The following is a 20,185-nucleotide window of genomic DNA, read 5'->3' on the forward strand; positions in this document are numbered from 1 at the left end:
GCTATGATTTAGTCACGGATATTTTTAGTATAAGTCATGGACAAGTCACGGGCAATACTCAAAAATTCACGGGCCTGTGACCTGTCCATGAGTTATACTATAAATACCCTTGACTAAATCCTAAGGGGATCGCTGCTGAAGGGAAGCTGGGGGCTGCTGTTGGGGGGGGCACCCTCAGGGGCTGCTGCTGTGGGGAGGCCGGGTGCACTGGCTGCTACTCAGGCAGCACGCCAGCAGCAGCTCATGCAGTTGGCTGCGGGGCTGCCAGAGCGGCTGGCTGCAGAGCCACTCCAGCAGCAGCCGATGTGGCTATTGCCGGGGCCACCTGAGCAGCTGGCCCTGGGGTCAGCCACGCTGGCCCCCGCAGAAGTTCCGGAGGTCATGGAAAGTCACAGAACTCTGCTCCCCTCTCCCCTCCCACCCCCCCGCACCACATCTTCCTCCAGGTTTTCACATCAAAATAAAAAGAAGTTAATTGCTATATCCTTTCAGCTACAACAGTCAAGGTCCACTGCTTCCCATCCTGGACATTTGTTTTGTTCAAAAATTAATTAAAATGTTTTTAAAAAGACCAGGTATCCCAGACATTTACACCAGTAAGTAGATTGTAAATTACTTGTAATTACCATTACACCCCACCAACTTCTTGCTGCTCTGGCAATGCAAAGGATCTATACACCCATCTTAATTGACCAGCATGCGATGGCTGCTGAGATCATTAGAAATATCATATGGTAGCCTTCCCTTTGGGTTTCTTGTTTAGTATTGCTGTATTTTTGTATTATTAATAATCATAAAAAGCAAATTCCAACACATAAACCATGTTAGGGATTTAAATATGAGAGTATATATCTGTACTTGAAGGGTAAAAAAAACGTAGCAGGTATGTTGTAATCATCTCAAAAACAAACATTGCAAACTTTAGGAAATTCAGAGTTAAGGACAACCTTAATAGAAACCCGAATATACTACTGTATGCAAAAGAATGGTGAAAACTCTCAAACAACTTGAACTTTGACCTGTAGTGACACCAGGAAGATGAAAAAATGAATGTGTTAAAAATCAGTTTCACATAGTCTGCAACCACAAAGACTGAAATGTGGTAATTATAATTGTATGGTTATTGAAAGACATCACTACAGGCCAGAGTTAAGGTTTTTTGGGTGCCTTATCTATAGTTCCATCTTGATGCAGAGGATTTTGTCTGGGAACAGAAATTATATATGTATGTGGACCTGTATGCATGGCTGGCTCCAGCGTTTTTGCCACCCCAAGCGGCAGAAAAACCCAAAACTTGCCGCCGAATGGGGAGGCAGAATCCTGCCCGCCGAACACAGAGGTGGAGTGACAGTGCGGCCGCCGGATTGCCGCCGAGCGTGAAACGCGCTGTGACTGAGCAGCCGCCGAATTCCCACCGCCGCCAAGGGCAGATTGCCGCCCCAGAGCCCAACCTCCTGCTGCCCCTTTATAGTGGCCGCCCCAGGCACCTGCTTGGTTCGCTGGTGTCTGGAGCCGGCCCTGCCTGTATGTATTATACATGATATTCACACCCAGCACTGGTTCCTGTGGGTTAAAAATGGGTGAATGTGAAACAAATGTTAGCGACAAAATGGTCAATGCCATACAAACAAAAGCTGAAATAAACTTAGTAGCAGTGTCGATCTATGGGAACAATAAAACAGCTAATCTGCTAGCCTCTTATTTAGTGACAGTTATATTAAATCCTTAAGTGTGTGTAAGTCCCTCGTCAGATACCATTATGTGGGAACCGATATAAAATTAAAATGTAAATGTTTTACCAGTATTAACATTTATAGCCATCCTTATTTTAGTTGTACATTTAGAAATAATAATCAGAATCTGTTTTTAACATGATAATATTTAATGATTATAAAAATGTTTTAAGGCAGCCCAAGATACTTAAATACTTAGTGATGCAGTAGCCACGCAATTTTGAAATTACAATCAGAATGGATGCACTTAAAAAGTTCATTCCAGTTTTAGTGATATTACTAGGGCTGTCAAGCGATTAAAACAATTAATCACGATTAATCATGTGATTAATTGCACTATTAATAATAGAATACCATTTATTTAAATATTTTTGGATGTTTTCTACATTTTCAAATATATTGATTTCAGTTAGAACACAGAATGCAAAGTGTACAGTGCTCATTTTATATTTATTTTTTATTACAACCTAATATAAGTACGGTAGTGCAATCTCTTTATAATGAAAGTCAAACCTACAAATGTAGAATTATGTACAAAAAATAACTGCATTCAAAAATAAAACAATGTAAAACTTCAGACACTACAAGTCCACTCAGTCCTACTTCAGCCAGTCGCTCAGACAAACAAGTTTGTTTACAATTTGCAGGAGATAATGCTGCCTATGTCTTGTTTACAACGTCACCTGAAGGTGAGAGCAGGCTTTCGCATAGCACTGTTGTAGCCAGCATTGCAAGATATTTACATGCCAGATGCACTAAAGATTCATATGTCCCTTCACGCTTCAACCACCATTCCAGAAGACGTGTCCATGCTGATGATGGGTTCTGCTCGGTAACGATCCAAAGCAGAGCGGACCGATGCATGTTCATTTTCATCATCTGAGTCAGATGCCACCAGCAGAAGGTTGGTTTTCTTTTTTGGTGGTTCGGGTTCTGTAGTTTCCGCATTAGAGTGTTGCTCTTTTAAGACATCTGAAAGGATTCTCCACACCTCATCCCTCTCAGATTTTGGAAGGCCCTTCAGATTCTTAAACCTTGAGTCTAATGCTCTATCTATCCTTAGAAATCTCACATTGGTACCTTCTTTGCGTTTTGTCAAATCAGCTGTGAAAGTATTCTTAAAACAAATGTGTGCTGGGTAATCATCTGAGACTGCTATAACATGAAATAAATGGCAGAATATGGGTAAAACAGAACAGGAGACATACAATTCTCCCCCAAGGAGTTCATTCACAAATTTAATTAACGCATTATTTTTTTAATGAGCATCATCAGCATGGAAGCATGTCCTCTGGAATGGTGGCCGAAGCATAAAGGGGTATATGAATGGTTAGCATATCTGGCACGTAAATACCTTGCAACACCGGCTACAAATGTGCCATGCAAACGCCTGTTCTCACATTCAGGTGACATTGTAAATAAGAAGCAGTCAGCAGTGTCTCCTGTAAATATAAACAAACTTGTTTGTCTTAGCAATTGGCTGAACAAGAAGTAGGACTAAGTGGACTTGTAGGCTCTAAAGTTTTACGTTGTTTTGTTTTCGAGTGCAATTATATAACAAAAAAAATCTACATTTGTAAGTTACACTTTCACAATAAAGAGATTGCACTACTGTACTTGTATGAAGTGAGTTGAAAAATACTGTTTCTTTTGTTTATCATTTGTACAGTGCAATTATTTGTAATATAAAGTGAGCACTGTACACTTTGTATTCTGTGTTGTAATGGAAATCAATATATTTGAAAATGTAGAAAAACATCCAAAAATATTTAATAAATTTAAATTCGTATTCTATTTTTCAACAGTGCGATTAATAGTGTTTACATTTTTGAATTGCAGTTAATTTTTTTTGAGTTAATCACGTGAGTTAACTGCAATTAATTGACAGCCCTAAATATTACCCAATTTATGTATAGGGAATATCACTGGAACAAATAATATCTTTAAAGCCAGGATGAACTGGGTGTGCTCACTGTACTTAATTAAAAAACAAAAGTTGTTCATAGAAAGAGAGGAGAAAAAAAGAGCTAACAGTAAAACTAAGTTCAAAGATTGGCTTGTCTTATTCAGAGAACCTTGCTGGCACCAAGCATTTGCATTAGCATTTGATGTAGATGCCCAGGGGAAGTAGTAGGAACTCTGAAATCAGTACTCCATTTTTTCAGTGTTCAGTTCGAGTTTGGGGAACGATTATTTAAAGCAGTACATCTTGTACTCTAACTCAGTTCTCTAACTCAGCCTCATGTCACTGCCCACAGACTGGACTGCATTGTGGGGGAGGGAAAGCAGCTCCCCATAACGAAGGATGTATGGCCACATCAACTCTCTTCCATTAGCATATGCTCATACCCCTTCCTCCATGCAGGAGGAGGCCAATAGAGAGCTGTTTAATCCATACCAGATACACACAGATACCACACAGCTCCCTTAGTTTTGTGGTATGCCATCATCCTGAGGCATAACAGAAGATGCACAGCAGTAAGAAATACATGGAGCAAAACATTTAAAAACAAGTTGTTAATTAAATTAAAAATCACAGTATTAGTTTTATTGAATTAAACGAGAGTGACACAGACTTCAGAATTGTTAAGCTTTTCCAAGGCAGCCTCCCTGATATGAAATGTCAGGATTGAGTATTGATTCACTGCAGAACTCCACAGCAAAACTCTATCATTTAAAGGTAGTGTCCCCTGGACTATACAGTTTTCTAGTGTAGAGACAATCCTGCCCTTGTGTGGGGATGCACCTTATGTGTAGTACATCTTTTCCCCCTCTCATGGCTATGGTTTCTTTGTTACAAATGATAAAAAAAATGTTCTCTGCCTAAAACTAGAAATGTGTTAATTGGATACATTATGAAATAATCCAGATTGCATAACCCTGTTTTAATTACAGCATAATGAACCACTGAGTTTTCAAAGGCATGAATGAATGGCTTGTTAAACTAATACACTTGACCAAACTTATTGCTGCTGTTCAGCCTTTGAAATGAAAAATACTTAGTTTTGATGAATAGAAATGAAAGTTCATCCCCACTCTCCACAACAGTCATTCAGTTTTCTTTGCCAAAAAACAAACAGAACATGTAAAATCTTTCTTTGGTTTTACCCACATATGGGAATAGACAATGCACTAAATTGTTTTATTGTCGTAATAAATTTTCCTTGTAATATGTTGCTGTTGTTTTTTCAGAAATTAAAATAATCAGTAAGATTTATATCATATTAAACCCATGAAAAAATCAATAAAATATTGAAGGGTACACGGTAGCTTCTGTTTACAACTGTGTATACGTTCTGTCTGAAAACCTGAGATGGCAGCAAATTCTTTGGTATACATACACAATAGATTTTTCTCCCAGGTCATGGAGCTGGTGCTAATGTATAAACAAATGTTTAATCAAGACACAACTTTATTTAACTGTACTTCTTTGATCTCATTGTGTGTGTTTATTAACAGGTGTGTATGTAATATAGACTGCAGTGGGTACAGTTTTAATCCTGTGTGTGCTTCTGATGGAAGTTCTTATAACAATCCATGTTTTGTTCGAGAAGCATCATGTTTGAGGCAGGAACAGATTGACATAAGGCACCTTGGACACTGCTTAGGTAGGTTTCATTTTAATTTTCATTAGAATTGTCTCTTGCATCACAAAGGGCCCAAGCAGGCCCTTTAATTCTTTTTAATTTTTGTATTAAAATTCACTGATCTTTCCTAATTGCCACCCAAAATATGTATGTATTTAGTTAGTTAGTTAGTTGTTTGTGTTGTATGTACATTATGTCTCTATCACTATGCTCTAGGTTGAGGAAAAAACACATGTATTTAAAAAAATACATCTGAGCAATAGTCTAAATGTCCATGAAATCAGCCACAATGGAAACACATTAAGAGAGCTCCATCCTACTAGAACACCCCAAGTCATCCTCTTACAACAGCATGAATTAGATAGGCCTTCCAGCATGCCTAGCGGCTCAATACACTTGGGCCCTGACCCTACAAATACTTATCCATTTGCTTTTTATGCATGGGAGTGCTGCCATATGCAAATCATGAGCATCAATGTTTGCAAGGTTTGGGGCCTTGGACCCTGCCCTGAGTGTATTCTGCCACCAGCTCCCTGCCACTAACATCTAGATTCCGTAAACTTGAGAATCCCAACTGGTTCAACTGTCTGGCTGAAGAACAAATGAGAGGCTATCTGTAAAATGCACTCAACCACCCCGCAAAGAGCTTTTTAGCTCAAAACCAGGAAGAGCACCCAGAATTGACTGGAAGCTGGTACAATCTCCAGGTGGTGTTTACCTAACTATAACAGAGAAAAAATATTGAATCTGACTGTATGACTGTAACTAAATTATTTTCTCAAATATCAACTTCTTACATTGTAATAATACACAATGATCTGAAAATAAACACTTCTAAACAGATGTATTTTTATTTATTTATCATATAGAAACAGATGACACCAGCTCAGTAGGAAAGAAAGATGATGGAATGCAATATCGACCAGAGGTGAAAGGTAATGTACTGGTATTTTATGCATATGTTACATTCTCCCAAGATACCAAAATATAGCATGCATGCCCTTTCTCATCTGCTTTGCAACCGGGAGAGAAGTGAACATCTGCTTTCCTACACCACTATCACCCCATCTCTGGTGAGCAGGAGATATGACTATGCCGAGTCTGCCTGGCATGTTTCCCTAAAATGCTGAACTCCCTTCTGTATTTAGTAGGTTATAGGATTAGCATTTCGCCAATTGCTGTGCCAGTGCTTTAGCTGGCTCCAAGACTGTAGAAATGTGACTTCTATACAAGTGGCACAGGCCCCCTCTGCCCAGCCTTCCTCGATGACTTCTGAATAAGTGACAGGTTCTATATTTGCTGCTTCTGCACCTGTTGGACCACAGTGGATGAACCATGTTGTTTAAAAGATTTTTAGCCATGTAAATTAGATGGGCCAGATCCTCTGCTGTTGCTTTTGTTATTTTGTTTGTTAGGACTTTGTTTATGTTAAATTTGAAATAGTTTAGATGCCGCTGTGTAACAACGAGAATGAAGCGAGAAGAAAAGCTTACAAGCTCATTAGAAATGCTTATGAATACAAATGAGCATGTGTGTTACCGGTTTGCTTGTGTGCTGAAAGTGCAGCATTGTGAGAGTGAGGGTATGTGGAACATTTTGTCAGAAGAATTAACGAGAAATGAAGGGCGTAGGAAATTAGAACTGGATGAGACTTACTTAGTCATTAAGTCCGGTCCCCTGCGATCACAGGCAACCCCATCATATAATCCATTCATATGTTTTTCAAGATTCATCTTAAAACCAGTTAGCTTGTCTGTCCCCCACGCCTCCGATGTCTATTGGGAAGCTGTTCCAGAACTTCACGCTTCTGATGATTAGAAACCTCCTTCTAATTTACAGCCTAAGTTTACTCATCACCAGTTTATATCTATTTGTTCTTCTGACAGTGTTGTCCTTTAATTTCAGTAGCCCCTCAACTGCCTTGGTGTTTACTCCCCCTCCTCCCGATGTATTTATAGACTGCAATCATATTCCCTCTCAGCCGTCTTTGTGCTAAGCTAAACAAGCCAGACTCTTCTAGTCTCTGCTCATAAGACACGAAGACGTGCCCTCCATTGCCCTGATCATCGTAGCAGCCCTTCTCTGCACCTGTTCCAGGTTGAATTCACCTTTTTAAAACATGGGTGAGCAGAATTGCACACAGCATTCCAGATGAGGTCTCCCTAGTGCCTTCTACAATAGCATTAATGTTTCTCTATCTCTGCTAGAAATATCTCACCTGATACTTCCTAGGATCACATTTTCCTCTTTCACAGCCACATCACAATGGTGTTTCATAGTCATGTTGTGATCACCTGGCTCTTTCTCCTTCTTGTTCACTTACAACTGCTGAGCCCCTCAGCTCATAGCAGAAAGATTTGTTATCTGGCCCTAAGTGCACGATTTTGCACTTTGTACTATTACATTTCATCCCATTTCTATTACTCTAGGCAAGGTCATCTAATTCTTCCTCTATGATATTCCAGGCCGCTTCTGTTTTGATAATGCCCCCCAACTTGGTGTTATCAGCTAATTTCATTAGCACTCTCCTGCTTCTTGTGCCCAGGTCACTAATGAAAATATTTAATATAGGTCTCAAAGCAGGTCCCTGAGGAATTCCACTAGTAACCTCACTCCAGCCTGGTAGTTCAAAACCTGTTGTCATCTCCCTTTTAGCCAGTTCCTTATCCACCTTACAGTTCTTATACTAATCCCCATATCCTCCAGTTTAGCTAATAATTTCCTATGGGGCACTGTGTCAAATGCTTATGGAAGTCCAGAACGATTAGATCTACTGTTACATTAGTCACATTTTCTCAGGCTCCTTGAAAAAAAGCTCTGTTTCTGTGAAGATGGTGATATCTTGTGCCCAGCTACAGTAACTCCTCACTTAACGTTGTAGTTATGTTCCTGAACAATGTGACTTAAAGCGAAACGATGTTAAGTGAATCCAATTTCCCCAAAAGAATTAATGTAAATAGGTGGGGATTAGGTTCCAGGGAAATTTTTTTCACCAGACAAAAAACTATATTATATACACACAGTATAAGTTTTAAACAAACAATTTAATAGTGTACACAGCAATGACGATTGTGAAGCTTGGTTGAGGTGGTGAAGTTAGAGGGTGGAAGAGGGTGGGATATTTCCCAGGGAATGCCTTACTGCTAAATGATGAACTAGCATTCGGCTGAGCCCTCAAGGGTTAACTCATTGTTGTTAATGTAGCCTCACACTCTACAAGGCAGCACAAATGGAGGGAGGGGAGACAGCATGGCAGACAGAGACAGAGGCACACACCCTGTGTGTGGGAGAGAGAGAGAGAGAGAGATGTGCATTGCCCCTTTAATTATGCTGACACCATTCTAAGTACATTGCCTTTAAAAAGATCAGGAAGTTGAGATAGCAGCTGTGGCCAGTAAGCTCTCTCTGTCCTGAGCCCTGTCCTGTCCCTACTCTGCTCTCTGTGGAGAAGGGATAAGCCGGGGGCAGGAGTAGGGGGGAGGGGAATACCCTGACATTAGCCCCCTTCTTCTGCCCTCCCTTGCACAGCAAGCAGGAGGCGGGTAGGAGCAGCACATGGCAGTGGGAGGAGGGACACCTGAACTGCCCCGCAATTGCTAGCCTGCTGGGAGGCTGCCACACAGGGAACTTAGGAGAGTGGGGAGCTGATAAGGGAGCTGATAAGGAGGTTGCCAGTCCACCCTGATTCCAAGCTCCCACCAGCTAGCTGCAACGGGCTGCTCTTCCTGCAAGCAGTGGACAAAGCAGGCGGCTGCCAAACAACGTTCTAAGGGAGCATTGCGCAACTTTAAATGAGCATGTTCCCTAATTGATCAGCAACGAAACAACATTAACCGGGACAACTTTAAGTGAAGAGTTACTGTAGATGTCCCTTGAGGGCTAGCTACACTGAGGGTTTGGGGAGGTCACTGTGATGCACTTATGCTGAGGCGTAGGGATGGTGAGAGTCTGCTGAGAGGTAGGGCCAAGCCAAGAGTCCTGCCTGAACTGAGTCCAATTGACCCCACCTCATCTCTTCTCGGAACAACTTTATAACCTCCACCCCCACACTCTTGCTGTTAGCTGCTTCCCCGCACTGCCAGGCCCAGGCCCAGCTCCAGCATAGGGTCTGTTCCAGGCCTGGAGTTCAGAATGATTTTGCTGAAGAATGAGCTGGCTACTCAGAGGTTCTGGTCATTCTGGAGTGGGACTGTTTCAGCAACTGCTGTGGTAGTCAGGGGAGGGATAGAGAGAGGGAGGAGAAATCATTCTGAAGAAGGAAAGGAGGTGGAGGAGGCCTCTTTGCAGGAAAATAAACAGGCCATATTGGGTGGGCTTGGGAAGGGCTGAGGTGCTCAGGAGGAGCCTTTGCATCCTACAAGCCTCAGTACAGTTTACTATAGTAGTCCTTGGAGTACTAAAGTTAACCCTGTGGATCAAAGAGCTGCCACCAGGAGCTGGTGCTAGACATGGGGAGACTTTTATAACTTTGAATTTATTCAAATGTTTTCCTCTGTCTTTGCTTTTAGGCCCTTCTCTCTGCTTTCACATCTCTGCTCTCAGAAGCTCCAGCAATTTGTCCTTTGTGCCCATAGGTCTCTTTCTTTTTTTGCTCCAGAGCCCTAAACTTTTTTCTGCCAGCTCTTCTACCTATTCTAAAGTCTTAGTAAGTGCTCACTGTGCAACACTGACAGACCCCAGTCGTCGTCGTCAGGATTGAACTGGGGACCTCTGGAACTTAGTGCATGAGCCTCTACCGCATGAGCTAAAAGCCAACTGGCTATTATCTAAGGTAGACTCATTTAACTCTCTCTCTCTAAGTGGTCTCGGTGCCACCCAGAAGATGCGCGGGTTACATACTTCCCCTAGCTGAGGAAGTGCATCCCGAGCTTCAGAGACTTCCCATTTGAAATCCCAGACGAGCCCCCACTTGTAACACCGACAGACCCTGGTCGTCGGCGAGTGGGATTGAACTGGGGACCTCTGGAGCTTAGTGCATGAGCCTCTACTGCCTGAGCTAAAAGCCAACCTCCTGTTAGCTAAGGTTGTAGAGCAGACTCCTTTAACTCTCTCTAAGTGGTCTCAGTGCCTCTAGGTGGGACAGAACTTCACACCCTGGAGGTGTGTGGGTTACACCTGCATCTGCTGCACCCTCGATCTTTTCTGCACCTGAGTCATTGCTCCACTTTCAGTCCCTGGCCTTGTCTATGTTGCCCACTCCCTTTCTCTTTCTCCTCTTCCCTCTGCCCTCTTTTTTGTCTTTTGGATCTCTTCCTCTCTTTTGTTCCTGTCCATCTCTCTCCTCCAGGTTCTTTATCACACTATTTTCTCCTTCTTCGCCCTCTTTTCTTTCTATTATCTCTTGTTAACTCCGGTCCTTTAGTATTCTCTTGTACTCCTATCTTGCTTTTCTCCAGAGCTCTGTTAGGCCTTGTCTACACTTCCACTTACAGCACTGAAACTTTCTTCGCTCAGGGGTGTGAAAGACACAGCTTTCCCCAAGCCAAGTGCTCTGTGTGGCTGTCTACCAGCTGTTTGCCTAGACCCCACTGGCAGAACTTCAGCCCAGTATGTTGATTCTTTGTCAGGAAGGTTTTCCCCAGTTTAGGAAGCCCACAATAGCAGCAGATTTAGTTATCACTAAGGAGTAATTTACAGCATTGAGTGAGTGTGCTGCTAAATTCCACAGGCTTCTGTGAAACTTGAGCTCTAAGCCACTGCTTTATTAATTCTTTGTCCTGTCACCACAGAAGTTTTTGGAAGGATGCTATATGTGTGTTGGTTTTGTACATTTACTAAATCTGTTTGTGTATGTTTTCAAGATGCCAGTGATCAAAGAGAAGACATTTATATTGGAAACCACATACCTTGTTCAGAAAGCTTCAATGGTTACTGTATACATGGAAAATGTGAATTCATTTATTCCACTCAGAAGGCTTCCTGCCGGTAAGTCAGTGAATGAATAAGCAGCACAGATACTATATGCACCTGAAAGTCACTCTCATGTACTGTGTAAAGCTTTAACACAATACATTTTATACACATAATATTGAAAACATTGGTTTGTGATAATGTGCTGTGGATTAGACTGTGGCATTGGAGCCACATCCATGTGTAGGGGGCAGTGCAGAGCTGCCCAATCCCAGTAGGAGCATGAGGAAGGTGGGACTTGGGGGCAGGCACAGTCTCTTCCAGGGCTCATCAGCGCACACATTAGGAAGGAGTATATTGCTCCTCCCAGAGGACCAGCCCTGTTCTGCAGTCCAGTGAACATAGCTGCCAAGCCTTTTGTCACTCTGTGTCACATTTTATAGAAATGATTTAATTATCTAATTTGCACAAACTTATAAACTTACCGGCAACCCACCCTGCCACAAGCAGCAGTCAGGGTAGGACATGGAGCTGGACAAAACTTGGTTGCTGTGTCTAGGTGTTTGATAGATGAGGGGATTCTGGAGGGTGTCTGGGGAGGTAGTTCATTGGGGGGTGGCATCTAAGCTGGGGATAGGTGAGTGCTGGGGCAGCTGTGGATAGGTGGATATTTGGAGTTTGTGATGGGGAAGCCTATGACCTAAATCTTCCCTTTCTCAATTCCATCCCACTATCCCTAGTTTTGACACACACATCCCCATGCCTCTCCTGGTATCGTCCTAACTTGATGATTCCCAAACAATGGCCCATGAAGTGCCAGTGGTCCACAGTGTTGGTGGATTGCAGGGAGCTGGTTGGTCACATGATGCTGGTGCCTCATTTTCAGCTGCTAAATCCCATTAAAAAGAACCCACAAATACAATACTTTCCTTTTATTACTTTCCTGTGTAAGCAATTGCTGTAGTTTGCCACAAGGATATTGTATTATCATAAATGGGGGTGGGAGGAAGTGTTCATAAGATGAGATGTTAAGTGTTCTCATGACAAGGTGAGTGAGGTCATATCTTTTATTGGATCCACTTCTGTTGGTGAGAGAGACAAGCTTTCAAGCTACAGAGACTTGAAGAAGAGCTCTGTTTGGCTCAAAAGCTTGTCTCACCAACAGAAGTGTGTCCAATAAAAGAAATTACCTCACCCACCTTGTCTCTGTAATATCCTGGGACCAACATGGCTACAACTACACTGTATACAGTCTGTTAAGACGTCCACAGTACAAAAGCTTGACAACTCCTGCCCTAAATAATTCTTCTCCTTCCTTGGGGTTTGCCTTCTTTGAATATTTGTAGTAATTTTTACATCACTTTTTAATCAGCACTTTAACCAAGTTCTGTAAGTGCTGGTCCCTATGTGTATTCCACACATGGGTGCGCATGCACACGATCTGCCTGAGTTTGGAAATTCTAATGTCTGTTGGCCCACACATGTGCTGTTGTTCTCATGCTCCAGACTGAGGGCACAAAAGGCGGTGCGGGCCGATGCCCCTCCAGTTCCTTCTTCCCGCTGCATGGCCTGAGTCAGAATCCCTGTGTTCACAGATTTCTCCAGTTTTTATCCTTAGTGCATACATTTTTATCCTGTACATACATTTGTAAATAGTTTTTATAGTTTTTATATTAGTATAGTTAGTTACTGTAGCTAGTTCTTTCCCATTATTAGGGACTCCCTCGCCATGGTCTGTGACTATGCTCAGAGCTCAGGAGTTCAAGAACTGTGTTTCTTGCCCTTGCTCCTTCTCTGTGAGGTGACTATCACCAATGCTGTGTCTACTGCATATCACTTCAAAGTGCATCATCTGTCGCTCGTTTCCAGCACAAACAGGCAAAGCTCGTGAGATTTGATTAAGGGAGAAGGCTGTGTGGCCTCACTCTGATCTCAGTCAGGGAGAACCCCCTCCCATACATCGTCACTATCAGACAAGCAGCACCCCTCCGAGCACAAGCTTAGAAGCAGAGCCGACAACTGCTAAGGCAAGGAATCTTCTTCCTGGGCTTCCCTTGAGAGTAGGGGGCACTTTGGTGATTGTAAGGACAGAACCCCATCCAGATTTGCTCACAAAAGAAGGGATCCCTCCCTGAACCTGTCCAGACCGGGTGAGCCTTTACACATGGATCCTATGGGTCCAGGACTGTTAAAGACCCCCACCATGAAAGGTAAAGTGGGCAGAAAAAGAAGGATCTGTCAGTATCATTGGTGGCACCTGCTCCAAAACACAAGAACTACCATCTGCCGGTTCTGTCCAGAAGTGCTGGGCCTGGTTCTTTCTTGGTACCAGCCAGCAACAACCGAGGACACATTGGTTCTAACTGTTGGAACAGGGTGGGATATTTTCCTCCCTTACCTTCAGTTTCCCCTCCTCTCCCGCCTGATCCTCCCAAGAGACATTTCCACACTGGAGGATGAAACTGCATCAGTGACACAAGAACCATCCCCTCTCCAACCCTTGGGGCACGAGCATCCACCCTCTGGTGCCATTGGCCCCAGCAATGGAGACAGAGGAGTTCTTAGACTTGGATGAGTTGGACATCCTGGCCAGTTCTTCATCTCCTCCTAGAAAGCTGAGTCCTGAGAGATGGTTGAAGATCCTCCCAGATCATCCCTGGAACTGAAGATCACCCCTGGTACTGCTGGGACCTGCTGCTGTGGAGTCCCCCTCACCCACTCGATCCCTCCTTTGGACTTATTGGGGCTATTGGAACCCCTATGGCAGATGGCCTGGATTTGCCCATGAGTCATAGCACTCCTCTCCTACCCAGCACCCACCAGATCCGTTGACCTAAGAGGAGGAGAACATAGACCCAGATCTGCAGGTACTGACGGGAATCTCATCCTCATCTCTAGATCAGTGGTCTCCAACCTTTTTATGCACAAGATAATTCCTGGCAAGTCTCTGCGGCCCCTGGGGTGGGAGTGGAGCAGCAGGTTTCCGTGCGCTCCCCGCACCCGCAAGCGCTGCCCCCTCAGCTCCCATTGGCTGGGAACTGGCAAGTGGGAGCTGCGGGTACAGTGCTGGGGGTGGGGGCAGCGCACGGAGATGCCTCACTTCCCCCCACCCCCAGTGGCTGCAGAGATGTGCCAGCACCCAGCCGCTTCCGAGAGCGGTGTGGGGCCAGGGCAGGCAGGGAGCCTGCCTGAGCCCTGCTGCGCTGCTGGACTTTTAGTGGCCAGAGATCGCAATCAACTGGCAGAGGCTCCAGGATTGACCAGTCAATTGCAATCAATCGGTTGGTGACCACTGCTCCAGATGAAGCCATGGCTCCATTTTCACCATCTCTTCTGGACACCCATACGCTGTATGGTTCTCCTTCAGAGAATTGCCAATGACCTCCAGATACCACTGGAGGAGGTCCAGGACTCTCAACATCAGCTCCTGGATATTATGCAACTACAGGTTCAAGCAAGGTGATGCTGCTGGTTAATGAGGTCATGATGGAGCCAGCAAGTGTGGTCTGGCACACCTCAGCCTCCTGTGCTCCCCACAACTAAGAGGGCTAAGAAATGTTTTTGTCTCTGCCTAATGGGCTGAATTTCTTTTCTCCCACTGAGTGCCAAATTCCCTGGTTGTACAGGCACAAAGAGAGCAAGATTGCAGCATCTCAAGACCACCCCAGCTGACAATGGCTCAAAGAGGTTAGACCTTTGGGAAAGAAAAGCCTTTTCTTCTACGAGCCTACAGTTCCATATTGCAAAGTATTGGGCCTTGTTAGGAGAATATGATTTAACAATTACTCCAGGTTGGCCGACTTTTAGGGCAAGTTTCCCCTGAGAATGGAGCCCAATTTCATTCCTCATAGAAGAAGGCAAGTTAGCAGCAAAGAATTTCCTTTAAGCTGCAGTGGACAAAGCGGACACTGCATCCAGAGGCTTGGCCACTGGAAAAGTGACGAGGCATGAGTCTTAACTTCACTCCTCGGAGCTCCCCAGGAAGGTCCAGAGCACCACGCAGGACCTGCCTTTTGACGAGTTGAATTTTAACAAGAAATCAGATGAGTCCCTGTACTTGTTGAGAGTCTCAAGGTCAACTCTGTGCTCCCTGGGAATTTACATCCTGGCCCCAAGGAAAAAACACCAGAGGCAGGTGTATAAGCCAAGCCTCCCCCCTACCCCTGACTTTTGCCACCAACATCCAGCCAAGCCTCCGTGTAAACAACAGAGAATTCAGAAGCCACATTTTTTCAGCCCCCCACTACCACAACCTCTACCCATTCCCAGCTACCCACTAAGGGCTACTTTTGATGCCTTGGTCAAGATCTGCCCACCACTGTTGATACCAACCACCTCTTTCCCCCCCCACCCCTTATCTTTGGGGGCTGCCTCTGCCTTTGCACCCACAATTGGAACTGTATCACAACAGACAGTTGGGTTCTAGAAATTATCCATCAAGTGTGCTCTGTAGAGTTTCCCTCCCTCCTCACAAACTCCCATTCTGGTCTCTCTTGAGAAACAACTCTCATGAGGTGATTCTCCAACAGAAGGTGGACTCCCTCCTCCTAAAAGAGGCAAGAGAACAAGTGCCACCTCAGTATCAAGGAAGAGGGTTCTATATCCCTTATTGCTTAGTCCCACAAAAATATGGAGGGTGGAGACTCATTCCGGACCTTGGACAACTTAACATCATTATTCAAAAGTCAAAATTCAGGATGGTTACACTAGCATCAATAATCCCTTCCCTACAGGAAGGGATGTAGTTCACGGCTTGCAACATGAACACCTATTTCCATGTAGATATTAATCCATTCCAGAGAAAGTTTGTTTAGTTTCTAGCAGGTCAGGAACATTTCCAGTTCAGAGTCCTTCCCTTTAGAGTAGCAACAGCACCCAGAGTATTCACGGAGGTCTTCTCTGTGGCTGCAGCCCAATATCTCGATGATTGGCTCCGAGTATATTGCTCCAGCGAAGATGTCAGGTCAGCAGCTATGTTCCTGCTGCATCTTCTAGCAGCACTCGGTATCTGCATAAACAAAGAACAGTCTGTTTTAACACCCACACAGATGATGAACTTTTTCAGCGTGACAGTGGACTCTGTTGCAACAAGAGCTTTCCTTCCCATGGAAAGATATCAGTTAATGAGCAACCTGACAGCACTGATTACTTGCAGACGAAGAACTATGGTCAGGATGTGCCTTTCTCTTCCGGGCCACATGGCCTCCTGTACTTATGTGGCACCATTTGCCAGGCTTCTCCTACGCTGCCCGCAGGCCTGGCTCTGGTTGGTCTACTCACCAGACCAGGATCACATCAACACCAGAGTGACTGTTCCCACCGGGGTCAGCAACTCTCTTACCAGGAGGTTGAACCCAGATAGAGTGAGAGTTGGTGTCCCCTTTGTCACTCCCACTTTCAGCACCATCATTGTAACACACACATCCCTTATGAGGGGGTGCTCACCTGAACAGCCACACTGTACAAGGTGCCTGGACCCCCCGGGAGGCCAGACTGCACATTCATCTACTGGAACTGAGGGCAGTCTACCTGGCATGCAGGGCTTTTCTCCTGCTCATTGATTCTCTTCATGTCCAAGTAATGTCAGACAACATCACCATGGTCTTTTACCTAAACAGGGTAGAGCAAGATGTCCTCTCCTTTTTCTAGAAGCAGTCAAGCCTTGGAACTGGTGTATCACAAACCACATCACTGTCCCAGCCACTTCCAGGTGCGTCAAACTCCCTTGAAGATAGGCTGAGCTGACACTTCTCTGCAGACCATGCGTGGGAGATACTCAGCTCTATCCTGAGCGAGATATTTATTCAGTGGGGAAAACCTCAATGGGATCTCTTCACATCCCAAATGAACGGGCAGCTTCCCTTGTACTCAGGGGTGCTGGAACAATTTTTATAGAGGGGGTGCTGAGAGCCATTGAACCAAACTGTAAACCCTGTATATAATGGAAACTATTTCAAGCCAGAGGGTGCAGCAGCACCCCCAGCACCCCTAGTTCCAGCACCTATCCTTATACTTCTCCAGAGGAGCTATAAGTCACAGTTCCCAGGGCAATGCTCTCCTGTTGTCATTGACAGACAATCTCAGAGATGCCTTTCTTCCCATTCCCCTGTTACCACAGGTCTTGAGAAACATCTGTCAGGACAGAGCCAGAGTCATTCTCCTTGCTCCCAACTGGCCCAGACTGTTTTGGTTCCCGGAGCTCCTGAAAACGTCAGTCCATCCTCTTGTTAGGGTCCACCCCTTCCCAGATCTCTTTACTCAGGAAGGGGGCAGAGTCAGACACCCCGATCCAGACCCTCTCCCCCTCATGGCTTGGTGTTTGTATGGGCATCAGAACTAGAACACTCTTGCTTGGCACCTGTCCAATCTATTCTTACTCAAAAGCTCAGTGGTTTGAGCATTGGCCTGCTAAACCCAGGGTTGTGAGTTCAATACTTGAAGGAACCATTTAGGAATCTGGGGCAAAAATTGGGGATTGGTCCTGCCTTGAGCAGGGGGTTGGACTAGATAATCTCCTGAGGTCCCTTCCAACCCTGATATTCTATGATTTATTTATTTAAAATAGGAAGGACTCAACTAGAACCTGCTACCTAGCCAAACAGAAAGACTTCTCTGCCTAGACTCAGCATAAACAGCCTCCACCAACTTCTGCAAATATCCCAGTCATTTTAGATTATTTTTAGGGCTGTCAAGTGATTAAAAAAAATTAGTCGCGATTAACCGCACCATTAAACAATAATAGAATACCATTTATTTAAATATTTTTTGGTGTTTTCTACATTTTCAAATGTATTGATTTCAGTTACAACACAGAATACAGTGTACAGTGCTCACTTTATATTTATTTTTATTACAAGTATTTGCACTGTAAAGAAACAAAAGAAATAGTATTTTTCAATTCACCTAATACAAGTACTGTAGTGCAATCTCTTTATCATGAAAATTGAACTTACAAATGAATTATGTAGAATTATGTACAAAAAACTGCATTCAAAAATAAAACAATGTAAAATTTTAGAGCCTGCAAGTCCACTTCTTGTTCAGCCAATCGCTCAAACAAACAAGTTTGTTTACATTTGCATGAGATAATGCTGCCCGCTTCAGGCTTACAATGTTACCTGAAAGTGAGAACAGGTGTTCTCATGGCACTGTTGTAGCTCGCGTTACAAGTTATTTATGTGCAAGATGCGCTAAAGAGTGATATGTCCCTTCATGCTTCAACCATCATTCCAGGGGCATGCGTCCATGCTGATGGTTCTGCTCGATAACAATCCAAAGCAGTGTGGACTGATGTATTTTCATTTTCATTATCTGAGTCAGATACCACCAGCAGAAGGTTGATTTTCTTTTTTGGTGGTTCGGGTTCTGTAGTTTCCGCATTGGAGTGTTGCTCTTTTAAGACTTCTGAAAGCATGCTGCATACCTTGGCCCTCTCAGATTTTGGGAGGCACTTCAGATTCTTAAACCTTGGGTCGAGTGCTGTCGCTATCTTTAGAAATCTCACATCGGTACCTTCTTTGCGTTTTGTCAAATCTGCAGTGAAAGCGTTCATAAAGTGAACAACATGTGCTGGGTCATCATCCGAGACTGCTATAACATGAAATATATGGCAAATGTGGGTAAAACAGAGCAGGGGACATACAATTCTCCCCCAAGGAGTTCAATCACAAATTTAATTAACGCATTATTTTTTTTAACGTGCGTCATCAGCATGGAAGCATGTCCTCTGGAATGGTGGCTGAGGCATGAAGGGGCATACAATAGTGAACATATGCAGAGCGGCTACCCCAGAGTTCCGTTGACAAAACATTACCCACTAATTCAGGCCTCCACTACAGATGCAACAGTGAGAAGTACAGAACTTCAAGCATCTTTCCTGCCAGCATCCTCACACTCACCTCTAGTCTGAATACTACTGGTCAATCACCCACATGTGAAATACACTTAGAGACCAGCACTCAAAGAAGAAATGGAGGTTACTTATCTGTAACTGGAAGTTCTTCGATATGTGTGGTCCCTATCAAAGTTGCTGTTTTTTTCCTTTGCCTGGGGGTGCTCCAACCCCGCTCAATCTCATGCCCCGCCCCCACTCCACCTCTTCCCCCTAGCCTCCACCCCCACCTCCCCTCTTCCTGCTCCCTCTCCGCCCCCACCCTGTATCTTCCCGCCCAGTTCCGCCATCCTCCCCGAGCGCACCCCATTCCTATTTCTCCCTCTCCCTCCCAGCATCTCCTGCACACTGTGGAACAGTTGATTGCAGTGGGCGGGAGGGAGGGGGAGGAGTTGATTGGTGGATGGGAGGCACTGGGGGAGATTGGGGGAAGCTGGCTGCCAGTGGGTACTAAGCACCCGCTAATGCGCCTATAGTCCCTATCTTTATTCCACTACCTGCCCTCCATCCCCTCTGCTTCAGAGCCTACTGGATTTGCAGTAAGAACTGGAGGGGCGTCAGCCCATGCTGCTTTTTATGTCCTCAGTCTGGAGCACAAGGAGAACTACTGTGCATGTGTGGGGCACTGCTTGTTAGAAGTGCCTCTCTCGGGCACATGGCACGTGTGCACACCTGTGTGTGTCATACAGATAGGGACCAGACAGCTTGAAGAACTTCCGGTTACAGGTAACTAATCTCCATTTATACTCCATTTATATACTGATCTCTTTTAACTTTTTCTTATAAGTCAATCCCTCGTGTGACTGGTTATTATCTGTTACTCTTGTCAAAACTCCCTCTAGTTTGTCAATATTTTACTTTTAACCATTTTTTTTTATTTTATGCAATAGAAAATATTATTTTATAAAAAAAAGTAAACTCTATCCTTGTCTGCTCAGTGTACTATGGTAACTCCGTATACTACCAAAACTTGAAATTAAACATTTCCAAAAATCTACGAACGTTTCACTTTATTTCTTTAGTTTCCAAGTAAAATTAATCCTATTTCTTCTAAAGTAAGAAGTCATTGAGGAGTGTATTTAAAGAAAAGTGGCCACCTTTTTTTGTGGATGGTGATGGTCTAG

At 44.1% G+C, this 20,185-nt stretch overlaps 1 protein-coding gene across 1 annotated transcript in view; it reads left to right on the forward strand.

Moving 5' to 3' along the window:
- Positions 1–20,185, forward strand: part of TMEFF1 (transmembrane protein with EGF like and two follistatin like domains 1) — a 216,845-nt gene that overhangs the window by 188,700 nt on the left and 7,960 nt on the right. The window contains exons 6-8 of the mRNA XM_084620250.1: positions 5,193–5,341; positions 6,190–6,255; positions 11,122–11,245. Coding sequence (XP_084476376.1) covers positions 5,193–5,341; positions 6,190–6,255; positions 11,122–11,245 — 339 coding nt within the window. The remainder of the gene's footprint in view (positions 1–5,192; positions 5,342–6,189; positions 6,256–11,121; positions 11,246–20,185) is intronic.

This window comes from Lepidochelys olivacea (genome assembly GCF_965140295.1).
Source record: "Lepidochelys olivacea isolate rLepOli2 genome assembly, chromosome: 2".
Taxonomy (NCBI): Eukaryota; Metazoa; Chordata; order Testudines; family Cheloniidae; genus Lepidochelys; species Lepidochelys olivacea.